Here is a 27737-nt window from a genome sequence, read left to right as displayed (position 1 = left end):
GAATATCTCGAGTCATTAGGGCGATACAATGAGACACTGTGTGTTATAGAAATCTCTATCGCGAAAAGAAAGTACTCGACTAATTCTTGGTTATGTGTTATATTATATAATAAATAAATACTTTAAAGCACCGTTTTTGGTGCATAGTTTTTTTACATACCTCTACTATAGAATATTCAACGTTCGTATTATGGAAGATTAATAATCGAAAATATCGTTCGCTTTCAGGAACCAATTGCAAGCGAAAGTCGAGGGCCCACTGTATATTATGTGCTCATGATACACATTTTCTAAGACCATATAGCTGCAACCATGTACTGCGCAATTTTCTTCCTAAGTACGGGTTTTAGTACACATTTCATCGAGTTATGTCAGCCTTCCTCACAGACTTAACCCTTTGTACTCGAAGCCATTTTAATAGTAAATTTGAAATAATTTTGCTGGCTCATAGTATTCTCATTCTATGTAACAAAGTGTACTTTTACGAATTAACTAGTTAACAATGTTTAAATCTAAGCTTTGTTGTTATAGAAATTATTTTGGGACTTGATAGAAGAATTATGGTAGTTGGAGTCACCTTAGAGTCATTACTCGGGTGCAAATGGTTGATAGAAATCAGTTTAACCCTTCCGAGGTTCCATTCGATGATTTTTTACACTAGAATTATGTTTTATCAATGGATGAGGTACAGTCGGAGTACAAAATATTCGTTCGCCTTTCAAAACGGAATAACTTTTCTGTAATAGGCTTAAGCAATAGAGATTTTTGGGGATGTTAGAGGGATGTTTATTAGACAATCTCTAGAAAATTGTTTCCAAAAATTCCAATTGGTTGGCATGAAAAAAAAAATTAAAAACGTCGTTTTTTCAGTATTTTAATATGAACCTATAAAGATAAATGCATTTTTATGTTATAGGAATTATATAAAAAGGTTGAAGAAACATCGTTTATTAATTCTTCCATCATGCCAACCAATTAGAATTTTTCCAAACAATTTTTTAACGATGTCCAATAAATTAATGCCTCTGAAATTCCATCAAATTAGCAAAATAGGCTTAAAAATTATAGAAATCAGTGCACGCCATACATTTTATGTGCATAATCTATTAATCTCTATTAATTATACTCTATTATCTATTAATCGATAGTAAATATGATCCAATTCATGTTCTCTTGGCAAATGAATGAAAATAGATATTTACAATACCTCGTGAACACTTGAAACATATTTTCCGCTAAATAATTACTGCTAAATGATAATTTCATGTCACGCACAGAAGCATAAAAATCGAAAATCTGCCTAACAAGTAGAACTCGATGCGCCGGCAAGAATAAGGCGAGACCCGCCGTACACACGAATGAGCGAACAAAGGCGAAACCTATTCGTCTCTCTGTACGTGGTAGCGTGTACGTGTGTGCACGTGTATCATTGTGGATATGCAGGTGAATGGGAAGTGTTGTGAAACTCGAAGGAACGAGAGTCCCAGTTCACTGGGACGATTCCTTTCGTACGAAGAATTGATCAGCGTGCGTAAATCTGCGCTGCTACGTTCCACAAAGAAAAGAAACAACACTCGTAAAACTAATAATCGACTGTTAATTATTTAACACTTACAGACATGGCTATAGATCCATTCAGATTCTCGTGGACTAATTTTCTCGTTCGTATTTCTAAACCTATTCATTTATGGTCGACGTTGATCTTTACATTTGATGCACAGCAGATTATTAGCTATGAAAATGGAGTATTTATATTTTTGGAATTTTTCTTTTATTAGTCGCATAGTGCGATGATAAATATTATATAGTTTTATATATTTTATATCTTACTTTCATATAGATAAGTCAGGTAGCCTGATAGATAGATAGATAAATAGAAGATTAAACCTCGGTATTTAAAGGGACATTGTTATCAGCATAAAATAAATATGCATCAAGGAAAACTTTATTATTAATAGATATCGCCTTATCTTTATAATTGCGTAACACTGATCTACTCAGATAGTTCCGATTGAAACGAGACTAAACACATCGTACAGCGGTGTATGTACTTCCATGGCTTTTATTTATCCTTGTTTTCTTTATTTAATTTGATTTAATCGAATCGAGCTTGATTTAATTGAATTGAACTTAATGTAATTGAGTCGAGCATCATTTAATTCAATTGAACTTAATTTAATTGAATCGAACATAATTTAATTGAATTTAACTTAATTTCGTTTTATTGATCGAACTAGTCCGATTTACGTCGCTCTTAAATCAACAGAATCTAAACTAATTCTATGGCATTGTATTTTAATATACGTATAAGAGGAAAATGTATAAATTTCAAGGATTTATTATATGTCGTGGTTATTGTTTATGTTCGCCGCATTTCTTCGAGGTACGTCTACTTCCTTCCTTCTAATTCCTTTTGTCTACTTAGCAGGGAAACCTTACTGTTACCTAAGCTCCCGACAGTGAGGGGTGAGAGGGGGAAAGGGCAATGTATGGCACATGCAGAACAGATGTTGCAAAATTAAATAATGATCTATATGCGATGGTTTATAAAGAAGGATCTATATAAATCGCGGTAGGTTTTACTGATTTAGGGAAAGAAATTAATGCTGCAATGGAACGTCGACGATTTGAGCTACGTTTATAACTAATAAAGAAACGTTGATTTGTTCAATTAATCATAAAATTAATTTATTATTATTATTCTTTATTAATGGGCTGGTAAGATCCTTTTGAGTTACGTGGAGTTAATGTACGTAGTTCGGAGTAAATAATAATTATTTATGTATATTGAAAAAGCAATATATAAACGTACAATATATTTTTCAACCATATAAAATTCTAAAATTATATTGAAAAAGTACAATTTATATTAGAAACATGCAATATACATTAGAAATGTACCATGCATATTACAAACGTGCAATATACATATATCACAAACGTACAATATACATTAGAAACAGACAATATATACTAAAAATAGCTATTCGAAATGCATTGTACCCAACCTCCAAAATATTCTACACTCTCCACGCAACGTACGCGTCCAAAAGCAACAAAAATAGTTTATAAAAAGCCCAAAAAGAGACGTTATCGACCCTTCTACACCACTCCACGCAAATACAACTTTCGAAACGCATTGTTCTCGTCTAGACACTGTGCGTATACAGCAAATCCCGTTCTTTTTTCTCGCGTTCAGCTTTCGTTCAAGGTTTCGAGAGCAATGAAATGGAGCGCGTAATATCGGAATAATAGTGGCTCGAGGAATCAGCGTCGCAGAACGGCGTCCCGTTGTTTATTATCGCAATTACGTAAACGCGATAAAATCGCTGGTATTCGTACGGAGCGTGCGGAACAACGAAAAATCGGCAGAAATAAAAAAGAGGCGCGAGGATTCGAGAGACGACACAAGGCTTATCGTCACGACAGTGTATCGTTACAACGATATTTTTAATGGCCGCGATCTGGTCGTTTTGTAATTAATCACCGATCTATCGTTACAAACGATATTTATGGCTACAAACGATATTTATCGTTACAGTCGATATTTAGACACATTTATACTCGATCCAGAACATCGAGCGATATTAAATCCATTTCGAATTCAAAGCATACGAAGTTATCTAATTTAAACAAATCCCGAGTTAAGTAATACGATTCCGCGGATTAGAAAGCAGAACATACGAACTTATCTGCTTTAAACAAATCCTGAGTATAGTAAGAAATAACTCTCTCGCTTGTTCCTTTTTGAACGAGTCAACTTTAACCCTTTGTACTCGAAGCCATTTTTGCTGTAAATGTGAAATAATTCTCTTGGCTCATAATGTTTCTATCCTACGCAATTAAAGACGTTTTTATTACTAATATCAATATTAAATCTAAACTTTATTGTTACAAAAATTATTATGCAACGTAATAGACTAACTTTATTTAATTCGAGTGGAAAGGGTTCATTTCAACGCAGTATAATAGTATATTTCATAACTTTATCCGCAACAACCTTGGCGATGTTCCGTATTGTACTGATTGTGACCGGTAACTGATTTGTAATAACAATACTACATAGCTTCGAATTCGGGTCTTTCTCCCTCCCCTCTGCCTTTGTTTTCATTCCTTTGATACCAGCAAGAATTCAGTTGACTCGTGACTTCGATAATAAGCAAACGTTATCGGCAACGATCATCCTTTGCGTCATTATCTATTTCGCCACCATCTTCTGCATTGCAAATTTTATTTTTTCTTAAACTACTGTGAGTATCTGTAAGATTTAAAATTGTTCATCAAGGCAGTTAATGCAGGATTTTTCAACGAACAGTGATTATTTTCTAATCAGTTTTGTGAACTGCACTATAGCAAGAGTATAGACAAGTGTAAGTCAGTGATTGATTATTACGTTGCGTGATTTTATTATTTTTAATCTGCAGTATCGCAAGGGCATAGACAAATGTTATTCAGTGATTAATTATTGTGTTGCGTGATTTTATTATTTATAACTTTAACATTGAATCTTTTTGACGAACAGAGTCGGTGATTATTTTCTAATCAGCATTGTGAACTACACTATGATGAGAGTATAGACAAGTGGAAGTCAGTGATTAATTACTATATTGCGTGATTTTATTATTTTTAACCTACACTACCTCAAGAGAATAGAAGACAAGTATGATTCAGTGATTAATTATTGCATTACGTGATTTTATTACTTGAAACCTCGAAAATAGAATCTTAAACGAGAAAATAGATCTGAAATATCGAATCTATTCAACGAACCGAATAAGTGATTATTTTCTAATCAGCTTCGTGAACTACGCTATTGCAAACAATATAGTTTAAAAACCTGTATAAAAATGTGAAATGTTCACTGTGCTTTTTTTATTCTACTTATTTGCGATTCGTGGAACCCCGTTCTCGCCAGTAATTACAAAAGAATAAAAGATCGCGGACATTTGGAATAATTTAGAGACTCCTCGGCAAAAATATTGCAAAACTTTCAAGATAGGACAGCTGTGACCGAGAAAGAAGTGCAGGTTCGCATTGTGCGACACGGAGGAAGCACAAGTATGCGATGAGATGAGAAACGGAGGGAGAAGGAAGACGAAGATAAGAAGAGGAGATGAAGATAACGAGGAAGAAAATGCAAGCGTATCTCAAGATGCGGCGAAAGCTCTGGTTACTTTTGTGCGCGAAACGATTTGACTCTTGCGAACGAGCGCAAATCTGAGCATTCTTTTATAAAGGAAGGGACTATAATTCTATTGTTTAAAAGGAGTGCTCGTGAAAGCTCGGAGAAAAAATTCGTATTTTGTAAACGTATAACTTTTAAAAGCGTATTTTAATTCGATCGAAATAATTCGATTCGACTCGTTTTAATCGAGAAAATCTTGACTGTTCATCCACGCTGCAATTATTAAGGTAAGGCGATAATTATTGGAGGTGAAATTTCGTTTTCAAAATTCTCAAAAAATCATTATTCGACATACACGTATGTATTGTTATGTACAATGAAGGTGTTAGAATAGAAAAAGAATTTTCAATTCTATTATATCCACACGTATACACGCGTTATTCATTCATTTAATCAGTTACACTTTGAAACTCGCAAATGCACGTTTCGTGTTCTTAAATCCGCCATTTTGCACAGCGTATTTAAATCGCCGCCGAGTCACTCGACTTCCGGCAATTAAATATAAACGATCGACGCATTAGGAAAATCACGGCAAATTGAATAACTCTGGGTGAAGTGCCTTTTAAAATATGCTCGGAGAAAATTGCTGAACAAAAAGCCGATGCTCGTCGTTCCTCAAAGGATTGAGCTGTGTTACGCGTTCCGCGGAACGGAAGCTCGCGTCCGTCAAAACGATAGATCACCGCGATGAAGTTTTAATAGTTTTTCCAACGATGCTTAATTTATCACTCGTGAAAAGCGAGTTCGGGTGATGGGGGGGAGAAGGGCGGGGTGACGGCGTTGTCTGTCAGGTCAGAACGTCTAGACCTAGACGATAACTTTATCGTGTGCCGTACGTCACTGCCACGCTTCTACCAGTATTCTGATCATGTTGAATTACGATGGACACGTGACTGCTCCCGTCGCTGTTCCGAAGCGAACGGATGCTTGGATAATGGTATCTATTTAATTCTCGTATCGCCTCCGGTGATCTCGTGTAATGTATTTGAGACATTCTTCTTCTGTAATTAACTCTTCCGTTCTTTAGTTTCATTTAAGTTTGTTGGATTTTGGACGCGCTTGCGGTTGTCGACGAGTAATCATTTTTTTCTTTCTATTAGAGTACGTTGAAACTACTCTTTTTAGCTTGAATGTTTTATTTATTAATTAGCAATAATTTAGGGTAGTTTGTTATAGTCGTCGCTACCATGCGTCTTTTACCTTTTAAGCGAAGCTAGGATATTTTATAATATTATACGTGTTTCGTAGATCTCCGAATAGAATTCCATATATCTATTACCACTTATCGAAAGATTACTTTGTCAACTTGGAGCTTGTAATTATTAATCGATATATAATCGTATTTATTATTTAGCTTTTAAATATCTTCTAATTATCCTTTGAATATCATTTAATTTCCCTTGGAAAATCTTTTAATTATTTTTTGGAATATCTTTCAATTATCTTTCGAATATCTTTTAATTATTCTTCAAATATCCTTCAATCATTTTTCTAATATCTTTTACTTATCTCTTGAATGATCTTGCTTATAACAACTTAACCAGGACACATCACCTTTTAAATATTAGACCATCTATCACATGGTTTTTTCAAGCGACGCTGCTTCGAATTTATTCTCCAGTTTTATTCCGCTAATTTCATAAGATCCAAGGTCGCAGCTGTCGGGCCGTGTCGGCGCATCGCCTCCTTTAATTTCTATAATTCCGCACGGTTTCTTCCGACCACGGTCGAATATTAAAATAATTACGGCGGCGCGTTTTCTGCTCGTCATTCCCGATTACTCTTCCGTCGGCTACGCATGCATACGACGTTTGTTTTCTACCGTATCGCGACTAGCTTCTAGAAAACAGCGGACTCCGAAAACTCATGATAATTTTCGGCGTCGCCACTAGACGGCAAAGGGTTGAAAAATGAACAAATTTGACGACGTGCAAATGCAATTAGACCATCGTATAATTTAATATAATTAATACGTATAATATAATTAATATGTATAATATAATTTAATATTTTATAATATAATCTCGAACCTCAGAGTCACCGTTCGAGGGCAAAGGGTTAAGTTATGGTTCACGTAAGCGAAACGTTGAGATCGCCGCCGTTTCGGCTGTGTCGCGTCTCTATTCTCGCGGCAATTTCGTGGTTTTCTTTAGTATCCGGTAAGTACAGGTGAAAAGTGCATGTCGCAGGGAAGCCAAGGAGCTCGATCGAAAATATCCCATTAATGATGAAAGGGTGGGGGGAGGACGAAACGGGGGTAACGGGATAGAAGTCTTTGAAGCGTGCACCACGCGAGCGGAGAGCTCCTCTTACGGTCGTAGGCCGGCCTTAAATACGATGACGTTGTCAAAACACACGATCATCCTGTCGATAGAACCAGTCAACGCGCGGATAATAACCCGACGCGGTGGCACCATTTACGCAAGGTCAATTAATCGAACACGCTCTTACGTTCCTGTTTGTCATGCCCGGCGGAGTAAACGCGGGCGTTACGACCACGCGCCCGTAACTCTTTCGATCCGCGTTGCTTTGTCCCGCTTTGTCCTTCTTTTATATTCTTCTTCTCCTTACTTTGTAAGAAGGTGTCGCGCGGCTGGAACGACTTCGCTCGCGCCAATTAACTGGGGCGAGATCATGTAAAGTCGTCACGATCCAGAAATACGTGCACCAGGATATATACATATGTGTAGTTATCGGTGTCGTCTGAAAGAGTTAACCCTTTGTGCTCGACTGGCGACTTCGAGGCATTAGGAAGATTGTTGTGTCACATTGAAAAATTACATTTGTGTTATCAAGGTTTAGATTGCAAAAGTTGTTTTAAGGGTAGCTAGTGTATAAGTCACGAGACTTATTGTCAATTTAAATATTGTCATTTTCATATGCATAAACTATACTTTGTATAAATTTAAGATACTATAAGTCGGTAAAGTTATTTTAGGTTTGCAGTTAATGCAGTTAAAATCGTTTCGAGTGCAAAGGGTTAAAACCTGAGTAATTTATAATGCTAATACTAATATCGGAAGATATTTAATATTAAATTTACCAGTTAGGATAAATGATCGCTTTATACACTTCGCGTCAAAATGGTAGCACCTTTTAAAACTAAATCATTTAGGCAAAATATATTTAGCAGTAAATAAGCGAATTAAATTAAATATTTAATGTCTCATAGCTCATGGCTTCATCTTTAAATTTATCATTATTATTATCATTATTATTCTATTCATATATATAAATATGCTCTTCAACATATTCAGCATATCTAAAGCATAATCGATGCGATAGTAAAATGTCTCTAACGCGTTAAATAAATTTAGATCCCTTGTTCACAAGAAAGTTATTTCGTTTGAAAAGGTGTATGGAAATTAGTTCGAACTATTATTTAATTCAATAAAGTGAGTCGTTAGTGCTTATCTTTATTCGGTACAAGTCGTTTCCTGTTCTAAACGAGTGTATATATTGTAGTTTATTTGCATATCGGTAACACGTGGCGCTTTAAACATTAATAATAGTCTTGAAGATAACTGTGCCATTGTCATTATCATTTATTTAACATATAATCGAGGATCTTTTCCTACATAGTATCGTAAAATATAAATGCTATAATAAAATACAAATATAAATGCACTATAAATGCAGAGAAATGAAATAAATTTAAATCTCGAATGATGCTTAATAATTCATATTTTCGAGCTTTTTACCTTCACATTTATTAACAGTTATCAGTATTTTCTTCATCATTATCTTAAACAAAAATCTATAGGGTCCATTAAAATAGTTCTTTTGCTCTAATTTCTTCTATTTTAAATTTACATTTAAACCATTCATAAATTATTTCCACAACTTGAAAATAATTATCGGTTTCCAAATATTTTAATTCCTCTGTTTTATACCAATTCTATTAATTTTCACCATAAAACGCTTAAGATCCGCAATTCAGCGATTAATTGCAGAGATTGCTCACGCTAATCGCAAGATGCTAAACCTCATCGGCATATATTTGTTTTCTTAATCGTTCCAATCAGCTGATAGCAACGTAACGATGTTCTCAGGTCTTTAAGCCTTTATGCTGTTTGCTATTTTCGTATTTCACAGAACACTGTTTTACCACTTCGTACCGTACAACCCTACCACGCTCAGCACCGTCTAGACCTCTAGACGCTAAAACGATCTTGATCTGTTCTTAAGACGTTCAACCTTGGGAGAGGTTAACAAGCGTGCATCTTGTTTTATTGTTTCGTAACTTGGCGCACGCATGAAATACTTACAACTTGTTAGCGCGACGGCGGATCCGCTCCGTGATCCACTTTCGCCGGGAGTTCGTTCGCGGATCGTTAAACCCTATTTTACGAGGGGTCGTTCGAAAAGTTTCGCCCTTTTCCCAGCCTTTTTTTCCAGCACAGCGGTTGGAAAATCATCGTCGCGCTGGCTGGGAAGTTTCGCTCTCTCGATCAGAGAGTTTGGCGAGCTTCAGGGCTAAAAACGCGAATTAGTATTGCCAAAAATGATTAACGAGTTTCGTAGCACCCTTTATGTCTCCGCTTTGAAGTGACAAATTGATTTCGCAATTTCTTTTCATTTCATTGCATTTTTAGCCACTATTTTATATTAGATAAATTATAATTACCAGTGGCGATGAAGGAACGAATTAAATATTAAGATGGAAAATTGTATAAAGAAATATATAATTCACGCTGATAATTAGATAAAATATAGCTCAATATATAATCGAAATCAAATCGAAACAAAGCGAAAGAATAAAATCAAATTTAAATCTTATATTCTACGTATATTTTTCCATATTTTCAAAGACTTCAAATTATCTAAATCTACTCTTTTCGACAAATTTGAAAAACACCAAACGCTACATTTCCTTGCTCGACCGTCCTATTTGTCTTCTTCCAAATTCACGGCGATAACGTTATCCTTATCGCACGCGTTTCGATACAGTTGCTACAACAAACAACCCATGAACGAATATCACCGAGCAAGGAAAAATATATCAAATCTGTTTGTTAATTAGTAAGCCGCGTCGTTAAAAAGCCAGTAACATTCCCATTACCGTAATTATAATGCGCCAATAAACAAGCCGACCGTATCTCAAGCGATTTGTTGCTAACCATCTCGGAATAAATACCGCGATTATCTTGTCTAATCAGCTACATTGTTTTTCTCCGATTCGTCGATGTAACCTCTGTCTTTTTTTTTCAAAGACTCTTTTAATCCGCGAGCGTCAATTAAAAGAGAGATATTGTTCACGGTGTGAAAGAGGCTTTGCCGAATCTGTGGCGCATACTGTATACTCCTTGCATACCGTTTGCATACAGTTTGCATATACTCTCGCGTACAGTTTGCATATTCGCTGGGATACAGTCTGCATATACGCTGGATATAAGTGCATAAACTTTGGCAGTTTAGCGGTGGTACACGTGTACAAGAGACGACAGCGTACATGTATTATATCAGTCGAAAAGGATAGGGTCGATCGAGCAAAACGGAGCTTTCGAATATTCTTCGAGACCTGTCGGGCCAATCGATCGCGTTTTCGCCTTGGCGATGTTCTAATTAAAATTAGCCGTCGAACGCTTCTAACTGAGACAGGAAACCGGAAGTTGAACGTATCGATGATAGCACGCATGAATAATTCAGAAGTTGATCACCCAGATACTCTTTACAGCTGAAACGCCCGGCTCACAGGGAAACGCGACGTGTTCCAGGTGAAACGAACCTGTAACAGGCTGAACAGGATATTTTTCTTCCAGCTCGACCGGTTGAATAATTACGCCCGTTACAGGACGCTAGACGAATTTGCGACACTCGATTAGGTTCGCAGAGCTGCTCTAAACGATGCAGTGAATCAGTGACTGCCTAAAGTGGCCTTTAAGCTGATCCAACGAGGTTGCCGAGCTAAAATGGCCTTGCAAACGAAGGTTAAGATCCCTCGGATTTTCAATCGCTGGTAAAATAAATGGACGAGGTTTTATTAATCATTTAATCGGAAGACGGAAGAATCGGGTTATCGGGAAGGCTTCGTATATATTTTGAATGCTAATGGAAGATACGTAAGAATCGCAGTACCTTTGTCGTTTTATGAGCTCGTTCCATACTTAATAGACCTTTGAGAGCATCGATGTCACGGTCGTTCCTTCAATTTAAAGTTGAATCTCTATTAAACGTCTAGTGGAATTAACATTTTTATTTGAATTCTTTATCATTTAAATTTATGATAAAAATGTATTATGACTGGTGTGAAAATTAATTCTCGTGAAAATTATATTCGTCTTTTTAGAGGTAAAATCAACCCTTTAGCAGGTTTCTCGAAGCCGCTTAAAATTGGATGTTATTCAATTTTTAAATTTAATTATGTACTTATTTATAAAACAGTATAAAACTCAGTACAAATAATTAATCTCCGTTTTAATAATTATGTAGAAAATGTCGTTTGATTTTTAAATTTAATACGAACTTACTTATAGTCAATTCTAAGTAATCTAACAACTCTAAGTATTTAATTTATAAGAATATAGATTTCATTTGCGAAACGTTGATCGAAGCCTGCAAAGGGTTGATTTAATTTGACAAAAGGTAAATTGCTGAAAGAATTAATATTGACCACCAAAACCTGTAACTTTCGTTCCGATTAGTTGTTTGCCGATTAGATTGACTTTTGATCTCGTTGAACAAGATTTAATTTACAGTAGGCGTCGGACGATTAACATTTCAATTCTAAACGTGCTCCGTTCTTAGACGCACGTGCACAAGGGACGCGTAAGCTTCGATTCAGACGTCGGCCATTGAAATTAACGTAATGAGCTATTAAAGGTCGCGTGCGCCCTATTTCGAACAATAAGCTGCACGCTGCGCGCTATATGGTCGACGGGTTCGCGCTGCTGCTGCGCCCCATATTATCATCTCCAGCGCGGTCTGAAAACAACGTTGACAGGTAACCGTGCTAGTTTCGACGGTCTCGTTTACACCTGTTCCAATTTCCACGGGGGGGGCCGGGCCCGTGACCACAAACGTCAGTTTCCCGTGGAACGATAACATTATTACTCCATGGAACTCGGTCCTATTCAACAACACCGCCGCCCCTTTCGATCGAATAATCGAAGAAGACACGAAGCTGTTACGACAATGCAATCGCGCAAGTTTGTTAGAACTGGGTCGCTAATTGTAAGTTCGACAGTTTATTTACACAAATGTACAATGCGTTGTTTCGCAGGCCGCGAGGACGCGGCGACAAATTGCTGTAGCAACGTGGAAAGGGTTTTATTCTTCGAAGGTATCAGTTCCAAGCTTATCGAAAGCTTTAAATCGCGAGTTATAGAGTATTATTATTATTATTATTATTATTATTAGCAGTCTGTGGATCTTTATGCAAAAGAGTAACGTTCGGCATTTGTTGCAAAAAGATAGGGACGACTTTTTCTATCAATTTTTGTAAGTCAAAATTGATATATCGAAATTATTAAATTGCTATTTCGTACTCATTTTTCTATTATTATCATGAATACACAAAGTCCACAGACCAATTGTTATACACAATTCTTAAACAACTTCTCAACAGCACTCGACTGGCATAATAATCGTGTTGTTAATACCGTATCGATTACTGCTGTCAAAATACGATTCCAAATCTGTGACAAACAATTTTTTAAAATTCTGGCCACACAAATCGAAAGTTATGCAAACATTCGCGGAAATTGTTTTACACATCACAAGAGTGGATAAAAAAAGACGAGGGGTCTCTCGCAGCGAGATTACATATCAATCGCGTCGCACAACAATTTCGTTTCAACCTTCGAGCAGACAATCGTGTATGTACATTTGATTGACAAATTGATAACGCGATTCAATTTTGTTAGCGCACAGAGCGTATTTAACCCTTTGCGGTTGTATCAGGTTTATATATGGGGTGTTGTGCTCAAAATTAATTTTCGTTGAATAGATGGTAATACAAAATATGCGAGATTAAATATTAGAATTGATTAATTCCCTTTTAAAGTTTTTGGTACGTGCAACGAAATAATATATTTTAATTTTATGTGAAAATAATAATATAGGTAAATAACTTTGGTGGCTGAGAATTGATATACAACCGCAAACGGTTAAATTTATTTATTTATTAACTCTGGGTACTGTAATATAGTTTCAGCTTTCCTGAGAAATATTTCTTCTATTAAATTGTCATCTATTAAATATGACTTCCTTTTTTTTTAAATCCAAATAAAATTCTAGTTTTTTATTATAAAAATCTAGAAATTAAATTAGATAGAAAAAGAACAATCTATCGATCTTCCAAAGAATCACTGACAAAGATGCGCGTCCGCACCGTGTAACTCTTTTCCAGAGAAAAGTGCAAACCACATTCCATCAACCACGTCTACAATCAAACCCATAAGAAATTACTTTACATTCCCATTCTAATCGACAGCAACTCTGCGTCGACGAGATAACTGTATCTCAATCGATTTCCCGCGTTCCCGTTCGCCGGGACTTAAGAAACGCGCAAACAGGATCAACGCCGGTAAACGGTTTCCGAAATTGTAAAATTCTTGGGTCGCGCAACTAAGCTACGGTTTAGAGTCGCGATAGAAGCTATAAAAGCGTCGCGTCGATGGGATCGTCGATGGAAAGCTGTTTGGAAAATATCCTAATTGGGAATGTTCATAGTGGAGCTGCGATAGTAGCACAGTCTTAGTCGTTTATGGTTTTCCGAACGAGAACCACTTATAGGTATACTTCCGCAGAATAATTGCTTGTAACTTGTAGTTATGACCGTACTTGGTTACTTACTTAATTAGTTAGTGACTTATTTAATTAATTACTTACTTACTTGCTTATTTACTTCATTACTTAATTACTTAATTGTTTACTTACTTACTTATTTAATTTCTTACTTAATTGCTTACTTTCTTAATTATTTAATTTCTTACTTAATTGCTTACTTACTTAATTCTTTAATTTCTTACTTAATTGCTTACTTACTTAATTATTTAATTTCTTACTTAATTGCTTACTTACTTAATTCTTTAATTTCTTACTTAAATGCTTACTTATTCATTTCATTTCTCACTTACTTTCTCATTTCATGTCTTGCTTACTTATTCAATTTCTTACTTATTTACTCATTTAATTTCTCACTTTCTCATTTAATTTCTTACTTTTTTACTCATTTAATTTCTCACTTACTTTCTCATTTAATTTCTTACTTATTTACTCATTTAATTTCTCACTTACTTACTTATTTAATTTCTTATTTACTTACTTATTTAATTGCTTACTTCTTTAATTACTTACATACTTATTTACTTATTTATTTAATTACTTACAGCACACTTCCAACATTATTTCAAATTCTATAAAATGGCATGTCGTAGAAAATCGACACAGTGAAGGTAAACCTTTTATACAGTGTACTCCACTTAAATCCGCCCCACCTAGTACATGGTCACCCTTTAAAACGTTCTTCGAAGAAATAACAATATTTAAAAATTATTCCAGTCATTCTCTTACAAACTATACCTTTCTACCTTCTAAAATAAATCCATTTAATCAAGTTCGAAAAAAGTAACACCGTTTCACCCCTATATAATTTTCTCCATACTAACAACAATTAGAAATATCTCGATTGCGACAATTTCCAAGAAGAACAAGAACAATTTACATTAATCATATATCTACATTTATTAAAAATTTAAATATTAGAGAAATCAGAATTCAAACTAGAAAAAGCAGCATATTCTCCCTAGAAAAATCTCCGTCGCCCTCAAAAGTCGTCGAAGTGCGTCGAGGGATTTTAAAGGGCGTCCATCCCTTGTATTTTACAAGACAAATTCGCGCCGATGGTGAAAACCATAGAAGAAAAGTTACACGTAACCGTTCGCGTTCAGTTTCAACGCGGTCTCGTAAGAAGGCAGACCCTCGTCGACGCCGGCAAGGGTTTCTTGTTCCGTGGACTCGTTTTGTTCCGCGGATCTCACGGGTGTAGCCGACAGCCCGAGAAGCGACGACACCATGGATGGAATGATGGTGCCGGGTGTGTCCGGCCCGTCGAACTTCTTCTCGATGCTAGCTGGTAGACTGCGATGATCGAAGATCAAGCTGTCGTAGGTCGGCGGTGGTCCGGGACCGGAGTTCGGGGTCACAGGGCACGATTGCAGACCGTATATGCTGTCCTCGCGGTTCCCGTCTATCGCCGATTGTCGCTCGCAGCACTGAACAGTGAAAATTGTTTTTTATTATGCGCCTCGAAAGGTCGTCGGAATTATGTCAGAAATTTAAGCGCCATTTAAACGGAAATGGAGTTGGACTTTCTATTTTTATTTGTAATTTCTATTTTTATTTGGCATCTCTATTGATCGAATTGTTAAGCCCTTCTTTACTGTGTTGCATCCACTGTATGAGTCGATAATATACGTATATGTATAGGTCTAGGATATTAACCCTTTACGCTCGGAGAAATTTTAATTCCAAATTAAAAATAGTATTTCGATTTTCTGTGATTTTTACCGTGAAATTAGATCTCATGACAAGACATTAAGAATTAACCCTTTGTAACTCTAAGGCGCTATTAAAAATAGTCTTATCACGTTCTAAAATAATTTTTATACTAACAAAATTAACTCTTATTAGAAACTCTTGTTATTCACCACAAGAGTCAATTTCATTTCATCGCGAAAACTAATCTTTCGAAATGATTTTAAATTGCGTCACAATATCTTCGAGTGCAAAGGATTGGCAGCCTGTCTAACAATCAACGAACAATGTATTCATTTGAACTCGGGGAACAGCGCGAGTTTAATGACGCGGAAGATATCTAAAGAAGTTAAACTTCCGTAACGATAATAATCGTAGGAAAAGTTTTGCTGAGAATAGACTTTAAAACGCATAAAAGTGGGCAACCTAAGCAGAACTCTGTAGGAATTCCGAGACGAGGCTAATAGTAGCTTAGTTGCTCGGCCGTTCACTTTGCCACTAGCCTAACAGGATCTCGACTGCAGGTGATACATTTCATTATCCGAGACGGCATCGCTAGGATACAGTGCTTGTTAAACGTTATTAAGGGAACCAGATCTATCCGCGATGCCTGTCTTGTCATCTCTCTCGACCGGAGAGATGATTACGAAAGGAAGCACCGTAATCAGTCATACTAATTTTCCCGTACGACCACAAACGATTTCGCCGCAACTGATATCAACACGCGGCGCAGCGAACCAGTTAACAGGAAGACCGCTAGCATTTTGCATGCGTTACGGGATGATCGGGGATATTGGCACTGTACATATAGGGTGTTCATTTCGTAAGATTCGATCAGAGTGTTTGGACTTAAAGGGTGAACCGCTGTTTCCTTTCTCTTTTCAGTCGATCGGTATGAAGATTATTTTATGATTAATTGTGCTTTAAAGCAGACTTCGGGAGATAAAAGGAGGAAGAAGTTTTATAAATTTTTCATTTTCTGCTTTAGATAAAGGCTGTTCAAAGAACGTTTCATAGTTAATACTTTCTTCGCGCGATATAATAGTTAAAAAAATCAGATCTTTGAAAGTTTCTATTGCAACGCTTGACCGAAGAAGAGAATTCCTTAAAGAAAGCGCACAGAAATTGATAGTTCATTGGATAAAGTAGCAATTATGCTAAATGATGAAAGTGGTTACCAGGAAGATTATAACTGGGAATAATTGTTCTGCTTTAGACATGGGAGCAATGGGTTCATTTTATGGTTCATGGCGAAAATTGCGATGCTAAGGAAGTAAATTTTAACAGATCGTGAACATAATTTCGCTATAGTTTCAGTACGTATAATTTCATTAGAAATAGATATAAAGCAGTGACTTTAAATTTCATCAATTTTTCATTTTCGCAACCACGTTTTGCGACCGTTAAGAAAAGATTCGCATTTTGCCAATTTCTTTGTTCTCTTCTCAATCTTTCGTTCGCTACCTTAAAAGTTGCCAATCCATGAAAATTCGTTCCGAAAAGCGATGCATGTATTTCGCAGTTCTCTCTGCGCATCTGTTAACGATCGCGTATGACCTGGTCGTCCATTAGAGTCGCGCATGATTACATCGGCGCGAAATAAACCATGAATTATGTTCTCGGCAAAAGATAACTCACCGCGGCGTGCGCTTCCGTGGTGAACACTTCCAGGCTGTGCACGTCCGGCTCCGGTCTCCAATATTGTTGGCATTCCTGCGGCCGGTTCTTTCTGATACTCTTATGGCAGCAATAGCACATCAATGCGACGACTATAATCACGGCGCTTAGCATCGCTCTGAAAAACACGAACGGGGGGCCGCCACCGCGATCCAGAGCATAGGTGAGAGACCGGGCGTATATTTAGCGCGCGTCAACCCGACCGCGAGCCCCGAGACGCTCCACATAATATTATCGAGCCTCAGTCTGCCGTGATATCGGTCTATAAAGCGCCGCTTTTATACGAGACGCCGTGAATTCACGCGGACGACGTTTTCGCCCGTCCGTCAATTATCTGTTCGGTGTCGTCGAAGTGTGGGCTCTGCTGTGGGGATTTGTTCGACATTCGGCGTTATCGCGGTACTTCCTCTATAGTCTAGCTTCGATATCGCAAGGAGAAAGTTGCCATACGCGTACCAACCGCCTAAACACGATCCCGCGAATTAGTTTCGTATTATTAGACTGCGTTATTGTTTTAAGCGAAATTCGTCGAGGCGCGGTAACTGCACTTTGCAACCCCCTTTGCGTGTTGCTACGAAAAGACGAGACTTATTAATTAATTTGGCAATTTTAATTGAATATATATTATAGTATATATTTTAGCAATATTTATGTTATATATGTTCGCAATATTTTTATTCATATTTTTTAGCTCGGTGAACTGAAATACTCGATTTTATTTAGATAAATTTACCAGTTTTAAACAGAATTTATTAATTTATATCTTTTATTTTTATATAGTGTCGCCTTACACGTATTTTTAAATTTCAAATCCACTGTGTTTCTTTTCGGTATCATTTTTATAAGTCGAAGGGGTGAAATCTTCAAATTGTTGAAATATCTTTGCACAGTCGGTTATTATTTGTTATGTGTAAAATATTAGGCAAAAATTTAGATATTTTAGCATTCGCGAAATGGAAGAGGTAGTTTTAATATTTACAATTTTTTTAATATTCTCTGTAACTCGCTCTTAGGCGAAATTGCGTAGCAATTGGCCACCACACAGTAATTGGCTCCACTAACCTATTTGCAAGATTATTTCGAATCCTCTGAAGCGTCTCCGATTTTCTTGGTACCGTTTTAACATTTCCCATGCGTCTACCTAATTAATTAGAGCATTTAGAGCTGCGCCAGCCGGTAATCCGGTTGAACGCCTTTAAACTTCCTTCGTGAACAGTAATATTTTCAATCTCGCGTCTCCTACATTCGTTATTCAGTTATCAATACTACCATATTAATATACATTTACTATATTTAGCTATCAATATTACGTGTTTATACAGTTGTATTTTACACTATCAAATATTTATTCATTACGCGCATTATAATTTGATTGACTCTATAATTTGATAGCAGTAATTAGAAATATCAGTCACTAAATTCTATAAATATTTCTAACAAAAATTTAGTGAAGATACTCGAAGATTGTAGAAACCATTACAATGATTTATAGCGTCCCCACGCCTTTCTATAGAAGCTGTTATACAATCAATTAATTTTACGTAACGTTACTTTGTATCGCATTAATACGTTTCTTTGTTATTTATGGCTGACCTTACTGGAATACGGTCGACGTATGTGCTAGATTAAAACACGCACGCAACGCGAGTTCAACAACTGTTTCCTGTTTTTTACGGAATAAGTATCTCTGAAAGTATACATAGTGCTAAGCGGTGGTAGCACGCGTAGGGGAAAGTTGTTCAGAACGACGGCGTATTACAACATATATTTCAAGGTTGTCGTTTCAAAATCGGCATGGTGGCTATAATTCCAAATAGTTAGAAAATAGTTGCTCGGCTAGGTGCATTGATACGAATCTTTTTCAGGTAACGCGTATGATTGATGGAAATTGATTGATATAAAATATTACGAAAGGAGTTTGGAAAAATTCAAAGAAAATATTGCACCATCTAGATCTAGAGTTCTAGAATTATTTATTCTTTAAATATTATGACGGTGCAGAAATAATTGCGATTTCGATTATTTTGATACACCAGTGTGCTTTGCCATAGTGAAAAGAACCGTTCACTCTATTGATTTATGCGAATGGCGTCTTTTATTGTTTCGAGATTTTCATTCAACAATGTCGACGTAAAGAACGATCAAATTATTTTTCAATTTTGTTATACTAAATTGCCATTATTTGATATTTAATAAGTAGAAATATTACATTGAACAAATAGAAATATATCTTCGATTCGACAACGCCTGTTTATTATTAAAAATTACTGAAAATTTCATTCAAGCTATGCAAAAGTTACAGAAAGATCTCGTATAAAATATACAAGAGAAAATCGTCCATCGAACATGCATATACTAAAATAATTAAAAAATTCCTAGAGAATCGTTCACTTGCAAATCAAGTTAACAAACAACCTGATCGTTATATTTTCTTCCAAAGGAACATTTATAAAATTTCACCGAAACATTAACGATACATAAAATCCTTTAACTTCTATCAATAACCATAAGTGCATTCAGATAAACCATAAACGCAATCATTTTTGCACCGACCCCTAAAACGAATATCTATCAAAGATAAAGCGATGCTACGAAATTTGAATATTATTGCCATTCGAAACTTGATCCCTTATCCCTAAAATAGTTTTCAATACGGTACAGACACGAGAAGAAGCTACAGCCTTTTACCTTTTCGACTAGACCGTACGAAAATCGCCTGGCACCGAGAATATGCTGCACAGGAACCAGAGAACCTGCACACGGATCTTCGGTTTGCCCAGGTAATGTTTGCGCTTCTAAATTAGCCTAGAGAAGAGCCGGGCGAACTAGTGATTTGTATACCCGTTATTTACGATCCCGCGCGTATTAACAAATTACGTTTACCGTAACTCGATTGTTCCTTCGCGGAGGAACGCCGCTAGCGTAGCGTTATACCAGTGATTTCGAGGGCCCCGCGCGTAATTACTCGGTCCGCCATTTTGCTCTTCGACGAACAAACAACCGCAGAACTCCGCGATTGTTACCGCAAATCTCTATCATTTTTCCGGACTCAATGAACGTCTATGCAAAACTTTTTAAACCTGCAGAGTTGTTAAAACTGTTTTACGCAATTCCTGTTAGATTAATCAGCATTGAATATTGGATTCAGGATTCAATATTTGATTGAAATATAGTATGACCTTTTATATCTTGCTCTATGACATATGTTAAGAAATAAAGGTTCCACAATTTTTATCAATCGAATACAAAATGACAAGTGAAAATGTAAGAGTTAAAATAGAAAAATAATTCATATCATCTAAGCAAATGATTCTTCGCAATAAATGCCTTCCATTTACACGGAGCATTTTTACAGCATTTTTACAGCATTTTTACGAAGGAAATAACGAGCTGATTCGACTACTATAATAAAAGATAATTATCCTCAACTCGTCCGCCTAGGAAAATGCTATTAATATCACAGCTCACGTGCCTCTCTAAGACCTGGTGGCTAGGATAGTCCTAGTGCCTAAGACCATTTTAGAGAACATTTTTATCTTTTTAATATCTGTCTAAGAACATTTTTTATCATCGTCAATTTCGAAGATATTTGACCGGGACAGTTCCAACCCTTGCTCTTAGATTTATCAACTTCCCTCAAACATTGCGTTTGCCGAGCAAACACGCTCGCGATAAAAGAGGAGGATATGGGGGGGTATCAGGCTCTACCTTATCAGCTCTTTCTTCAGCTTAGCAGGAAAGGTCGCCGCAGAAATTCCACGGGCAGCGATTGGGACGGAAAAAGAAACCGGTTCCCGATGAGTTCAGAGTCTCTAACTACCACTAATGCGCGCCGGGGACATCGCGCGGTCGATGAATACCGACATATGCCGCGAATGGGTTAGATGTCCACTCACCCGCCCAGAAGAACGTTGACATTTCCATGTAGATCTGTCTCGAAATGGCTGGTCTTGCTTGCCGTGCCGGTCGACGACGTCGTGACGTTGTATCCCGGCAAGATGACCACTTCCTCGTTGGCACCTGTCCCGTTCCGTTTGCGCATACCGAGCTCCGTCGCCGTCAACACCGTCATGTGTCTCCCGTAGGTCATCATCCTGAAACGTTCGTTCCCCGTTTCCCGATCTTTCAACGATTTTTCACGGCGATTGAGAAAGCTTGGAAAACAACCCTTGCGGATCGTTGAGTGAAATTAGCTCCAATTGAAATAGATAAAATTAGGAGAGGCGCCTTGGATCGCAAAGGGTTACGATTTCAAAGCGTCGACTTCCTAGCGTTAGTTCCGGGATAATTATTCCATTTTAATGGCGACTAGTATTGTGTAAGCGAATTTTTATGTTGATCAAAGTTGGCATGAGTTGATAAGGGTGTTGCGAAATTAATTTAAATAGCAGAGTGCTGTGAAAATAATTTAAACAGCAGAGCACTGTGAAAATAATTCAAACAGCAGAGCACTGTGATAATAATTTAAATAGCAGGGTACTGTCAAATTAATTTAAACAACAGTATGCTGTGATGATACAGTGTGCGATGATAATTAGGAAATTCAAAGGGTAATTAGGGACTGTGAAAAGTGTAAGGGAACCTGTCCCACTCACCTTCCACTTCACCTTGGACGAAAGTTGCCCCTAAAACTAGCACGATGAGCCACCCCTTACCTTTTTGTCCGTGGATTCCCGTCCGGGGACATTTCCAAAGGTTGCATGAAGCGTGACATCGTGTTCTTATAGGGATACTAAGGACGACGCATCCCCGGCGAATTTGCATCGAACTATTCGACATTCAATCCTCCTGGGTACCCTCGGCCGAAACGCTCGTCTCTTTCGCATCCCTCTGCCTGCGCATTCACATTTCTCTTACAAACGCTGCCGTTTGATAAAACGCCTAATAAATCGGTAAAATGACGAATAAAGCCTTGTCTAACTATATATTTATACACTTATTTACATATATATTTATAGCTTTATTTTACCGCCTAATAACCGATTGGTAAAATGACGAAGTTAAAGCCCTGTCTAACTATAGATATTTACATATATCTATAGCTTTATTAATTTTTACATGCTTCCCTTGATTTCAACAGATTTCTCTTACAAGCAATGAGCGTACGAATACTTATGGGACTGGCTGTATATATTTGCGTAATGCGGCTCACGCAAACCATAATACGGCTATCAGTGAATGGAAATCTGAATGCAACGAATTCGATGGATATTAAAACACGCTGGCCTAGTTTCACTTCGCATGTCTTCAATGAGGAACGATATCCCGGATAGTAGCATGCATAATTAATACCTCGACGTGGTATTAAAATAGCAGCAACGGCGCGTTCCATCAAGATTTCGCGCCGTCGTCTTAATTATATTTAATTCCGTTCGAAACGGAGAACGAACCGGCAATTGTTCCCGCAAAAGGATTCCATTGAATCGATGGAAATTGCAGCACAGGGTTCGAAAGTTTCGAAGCAGTTTTGCGATTTGTCTTCCACCGTATCCGCCATTATGAGGCGTACAATGGTACACACGTCGCTTTGCTGCTTTGTTGCAGGTTGCTTTGTTGTAAGCCGCTTTGTAGCGCGCTGCTTTTGTTTAGTCGTGCCGAATAATTAAATGTTCTTTCATGTCGAATAATTCTTACGTGCTACCCTTTGTACTCGAAGCTGTTTTCACTGCGAAGATGAAATCATTTTCCTGGCTTACAGTGTACCATTTCATGCGACGGAGTGTATTTTATGCTACAAAGTGCATTTTATGCAACAAGGTACATTTTATATGACAAGGGGCATTTTATATGACAAAGAGTCATATAAAATTATTTCTTGTGTACCAAAGGTTTTGCTTTTGAAAATTTCTCAAATATTAATTGTGTTAGTATGGTAATTATTTTGAAACGTGGCAGAAGAATTTTAGTGGTTCCTTGGAGTCATAGCTAGAGTGCAAAGGGTTAATAAATGCATTTTATGTTCAGGACAGATTTACGTGAACAATAATGTGGCGTCTACCAATTTTAATCGATTATGCGTAGGATTTTTTTAAAAATGAACAGCTTCACGAGGTAAACAACTCTTATGTTCACACGTATCAAAATCGCACTCTTTGCATTTGAAATTCCATAGGGAATAATAAAAATAATTAATTTTATTTTCTATTCAAAAATTTCCTCTTTATACCGGCTCACATAATCGTAGAAAGAATTTATATCTTGAAATGGAATATTTTTCACTATGTTCTCGCTTCGAAGGACGAAAGAAATTCCTGCTGCAAATATTGCTTCGAACCTTTTGAACGCCGCTGTACGAATGCATAAAATCCGCAAGTTTAATTGCGATCAATACCGCGTGGCATTCGATGTAGCGATCTTACGTGTTCCCCGACTTTACCCTGAAATAGCAGCGAATATATTTTGCAACCGTGATCGGTGATCGACAGGGTGTTCGTGTTCAGAAATCATCGATCGGTAAACGACGAAACCCGTTCCCTCTATACACCGATAGCTGGATATTCGAAGGAAAAGGGGTATTTTACAGTTCTCGAGGCATTCGTTTCGGCCTTCGCGGGCATACCATCGATTTCCAGCGAGCCACGAAACGAGAAACCTCTACTCGTGCGACGAAACAACCTTTAGTCCGGCGGAAATGGTCGGACAAATTCGTGACGTAAAAATATTCTATAATAATCAATTCTGCGATAATCTACTGATCTGAATAGTCTTTAATCATTGTTAATTTTCCGCGATCGAAGGGTTAGAATTCAAAGTTATATGATCGAAGGATGAAAATTCAACGCGTTCGTGGTAGCAAGTTTTTCGTGAGCAGCGCGTGCGTTTTATCGAACGATCAAGTTATTTGAGCTGCCAACCCTAAACTATTTATGCTTCTCTACAGTGTTCCTCGCGCCCTTGGTACCCTGTGCATACTTCCGATGCGACGTTCGTTGGATTATTATAACCACCGGTATGCGCATAGTTCGTGCAGAGCACAGTGGTTTTTCGGTAATTAACCCTTGGCTACTGTCACCAGGAGACCGCTCTTAATTATTTATATATCACGGCAATCGCAATTTAAAATTATAAAAAATATCTCCAACTTCTATTCTAACAAACTGTCGCATCTGTTATTAATGCGCCAAGTGGGAACAATTAATCTTCATTTTGATTTGAATATCGTAGATATATAATATTTTAATATCTAGAAAATGTAGCTTTGAATTTGAGAAATTTCAATTGAGCTTTGAATTGCTAAAATAATTTCTAATAAAGAGAAAGGAAATAAATAAAATTACATCTAGAATTCTATGAAATATAGAGAATATTCTCCTGTGTAACCCATGTGGAAATCGATAATTCCGTATAGAGTAGCCTAGCTTTGCTTAAGGGATGTTCCAAATATTTCCAAATATCCTTCAAAGGGGTGTGAAAATAACGAGATTCTCACTAGGCCGAAACAATGGTTACGTAAGATTTAACAAGGCCACCAGTCAAGGGTTAGACTATAGCTGTCGAAATCAGCTTACCAAAAGCACGCAATACTCGATCACTGTATTCATAGATCGTTTCATTCGCTTCCGGAGCGAATGCATTCGTTTTCGACGGATCACTTTCGGGGCTCGTTGTTGCATCGATGTTATCTTAGGGATCAATTTCGAGCTGCTACACCGAAGAGGAGACCTTCCTCGATCTACCGAGCACTGCGCAACGAGAACGATCCGCGTGGAAAGCGCGGAAAGCCGGAGAACCACTTTCCGGCTCATTCATTTCGCCACAGTCATCGAACTCGTCGCGGACGACGCGTTTCCACGATTTTCCGACGACTTTCGGGCGCGCTTCTGCTCGCCGGACTCCCGCGTTCTACGTCACAAAAATCGGCACCGACACGCGACAGGAGATATTCGACTTTCAACAGTCGAAAAATCATTCGGCCGATCCGTCCCGACAACCGTATCGCTTCGCACTATTACCGCTGGTCATATTATGCGCGTTGCCTGGCTACGCCGCACGCGATTCCGGCCGTCGCGACGTCGTTGCCGCCCGGCTCGGCGCACGCCGCGCGCGCGAGGCGTCGCGACGCTTTGCACGAAGCCAGGACGAAGCGGGATAGCCGACCACTGACGTGGAACTAGGACGACCGCGGGAAAGGAACAGGGCCAAGGTGTGCACGACGGGAGCCCAGCGCCGGCCACCGTAGATTATATAGAGGCATTCGATATCTCTTCCCTACCGCGGCCGATTTAATCCTTTCAGGACGGTATCAATCTAGGACGACCGTATCTTCGCGATGTTCGGTCGTCTTCAGCCGCCTACGCGGCGATCGATGATTGGGGGATGGTATCGGGGTGTCGTTGCACCTGTATTCGGGGGGTGAAATACGATTTTTTAATCAAAAATATTGGATTTGATTTTCATTTCGTTCTTTTTCTTTGGTAGAAGGGTTAGCGATTTGTCTTAGCGGCGTTTGTTATTTTTATGGACATTTTTACTAATTTATTTTATCATCGGAAAGTAATATAAAATAATTGATTTCTTGTAGTTGAAACATCCTGTATATATATTATATCGTTGCACTTGTATTTCGGGGGTGAAATACGATTTTTTAATCAGAAATATTGGATTTGATTTTCATTTCGTTCTTTTTCTTCGGTAGGAGGGTTAGCGATTTGTCTTAGCGGCGTTTGTTATTTTTCTGGATATTTTTACTAATTTATTTTATCATCGGAAAGTAATATAAAATAATTGATTTCTTGCAGTTGAAACATCCTGTATATATTATATCGTTGCACCTGTATTCGGGGGGTGAAATACGATTTTTTAATCGGGGATAATTGGAATATTGGCTTTTATTTTTGTTTCGTTCTTTTTCTTTAGTAAAAGGATTAGATTATCGTGGACATTTTTACTAATTTATTTTATCAATAGAAAATAATATAAAATAACTGATCCCTCTTAGTTGAGGCATCCTGTATATTTAACAATACATGAGGCATCCTCTATACTTATCAACACAGTAAGCATTCTATGTATTTAAGCAGAAAGAGTAAGTAGATTATATGTTGACAATGTCGAGTGACTGTTATCATCGGACAGCGGATACTTTATGTGTAATAAAGATGTTCCATTGTTTCTACGAAAATAGCTTCGCCGAAGACCTCGAAGTAGCGACTGACTGCTACAATTAGTGATAACATAAATTTTGCTCGCTATATATTGAGTTGAACAATATGACTAGCCATACAGAAAAGGAAAATAATTTATAACAAACCTAGCAAGGCAATTTTTTAAAGCCTTAAATATCTCAGAAAATACGATATATATTTTATTTAAATCTTGTGCAAAGTTTCGCAAAAGTCACCTGGGATTCTTAATTTTAGCATTATCCTTGCCGCTTAACTTATCGATAATCAATTAATAAATAGTATTACTAAATGGAACTTATAAATTACTAAATATATTAATTATAACTATTAAACTTACTACTAAAACGAATTACCTATGTTGAATATTTTATGACGATTATTCCAATGGAATTTTCATCTAGAGAGAATTTATTCGAATAAATAGCTGAATTAAATATTTCTTCGAATACCTAGCTAATTTAAATATTTATTCGAATACCTAGCCGAAATAACTATTTATTCCAAACAATTCTAATAATCATACACTAGCCATACTCTCCTACAGCGTAGAGATAAGTCGGTGCGGAAGAAGCTCGCTCAGAATTCTTTCACAACATTAGAAAGTGTAGAGATAATAGCCTTGTCTCCACACAGAAAGTTTATCCGGTATGTACAGGAGAGACTGTTATCAGTTATCACGGCACACACGTGCTCACTAGACACACCTTACATGACTCACGTGCGGCCGCGACGTTTTCGTCCAATTAGGTATCGCGACCCTTCAAGGCGCGCCGTATAATGTCGTGTGCCGGTGAAAATAATTCGTGTTCCTCGATCGACCGTGGAGAAAACTAAACCCTGTTTATATACCCGAGTTTCTATAAGTCGTTTTTACTTATAAATTTAAGCGCAGACGCGTTTCGAGGAAAACTCTGTGACGAGAAGACGCGCAGCGTTCAATCAAAACGACAGAAGCCAAAAGTAAGCCAAAAATATATATACAGTGTCTTCTTGATTATTTATACACCTTCTGGGTACAAACTATACTTGTATATCTTTTGGATTAGCTTTGGATTAAAGTCAGTTTTACTTACTAGAATTTCTATGTAACGAAAATATTAATTAAAATTGTCATGAAATAATGCAATTGTAATACTAGACGAAGCAATGCATGCAATTTTCTTCTACAATTTTTCTTTAGGTAGTTTAGATAATTATAATCGTTTTATTAACTAAAAAACAGCTTTTTAAAAAACAGCTCACGGCAACCAATGATTTGCTATCTATTATTA

At 37.2% G+C, this 27737-nt stretch overlaps 2 protein-coding genes across 2 annotated transcripts in view; one reads left to right on the top strand and one right to left on the bottom strand.

Moving 5' to 3' along the window:
- Fdl (fused lobes) overlaps window positions 1-27737 on the top strand; it is a 42478-nt gene that overhangs the window by 1470 nt on the left and 13271 nt on the right. The window lies entirely within an intron of this gene.
- Window positions 12255-25445, bottom strand: S-cup (spermiogenesis-related protein stanley-cup). Its single transcript, XM_078196708.1, has 5 exons — window positions 24850-25445; window positions 21997-22175; window positions 21238-21435; window positions 17303-17459; window positions 12255-15402 (listed from the first exon to the last, which is right to left on the bottom strand). The coding sequence occupies exons 2-5, from the start codon at window positions 22053-22055 to the stop codon at window positions 15055-15057; spliced, it is 762 nt and encodes a 253-aa protein (XP_078052834.1). The 5' UTR covers window positions 22056-22175; window positions 24850-25445; the 3' UTR covers window positions 12255-15054.

Source organism: Augochlora pura, chromosome 1 (genome assembly GCF_028453695.1).
Source record: "Augochlora pura isolate Apur16 chromosome 1, APUR_v2.2.1, whole genome shotgun sequence".
Classification (NCBI taxonomy): domain Eukaryota; kingdom Metazoa; phylum Arthropoda; class Insecta; order Hymenoptera; family Halictidae; genus Augochlora; species Augochlora pura.
Note: the sequence above shows the minus strand (reverse complement) of the source record. Positions and strands in the feature narration are given on the sequence as shown.

What these genes read in the sequence shown, in the direction of transcription:
- S-cup (XM_078196708.1), bottom strand. Translation starts at nt 22,055, where the DNA reads ATGTCACGCTTCATGCAACCTTTGGAAATGTCCCCGGACGGGAATCCA. An exon ending in GGGAATCCACGGACAAAAAG is followed by an intron (nt 21,436 to 21,996) that starts GTAAGGGGTGGC and finishes CGAACGTTTCAG; the next exon opens with GATGATGACCTACGGGAGAC. An exon ending in GTCAACGTTCTTCTGGGCGG is followed by an intron (nt 17,460 to 21,237) that starts GTGAGTGGACAT and finishes CGTGTTTTTCAG; the next exon opens with AGCGATGCTAAGCGCCGTGA.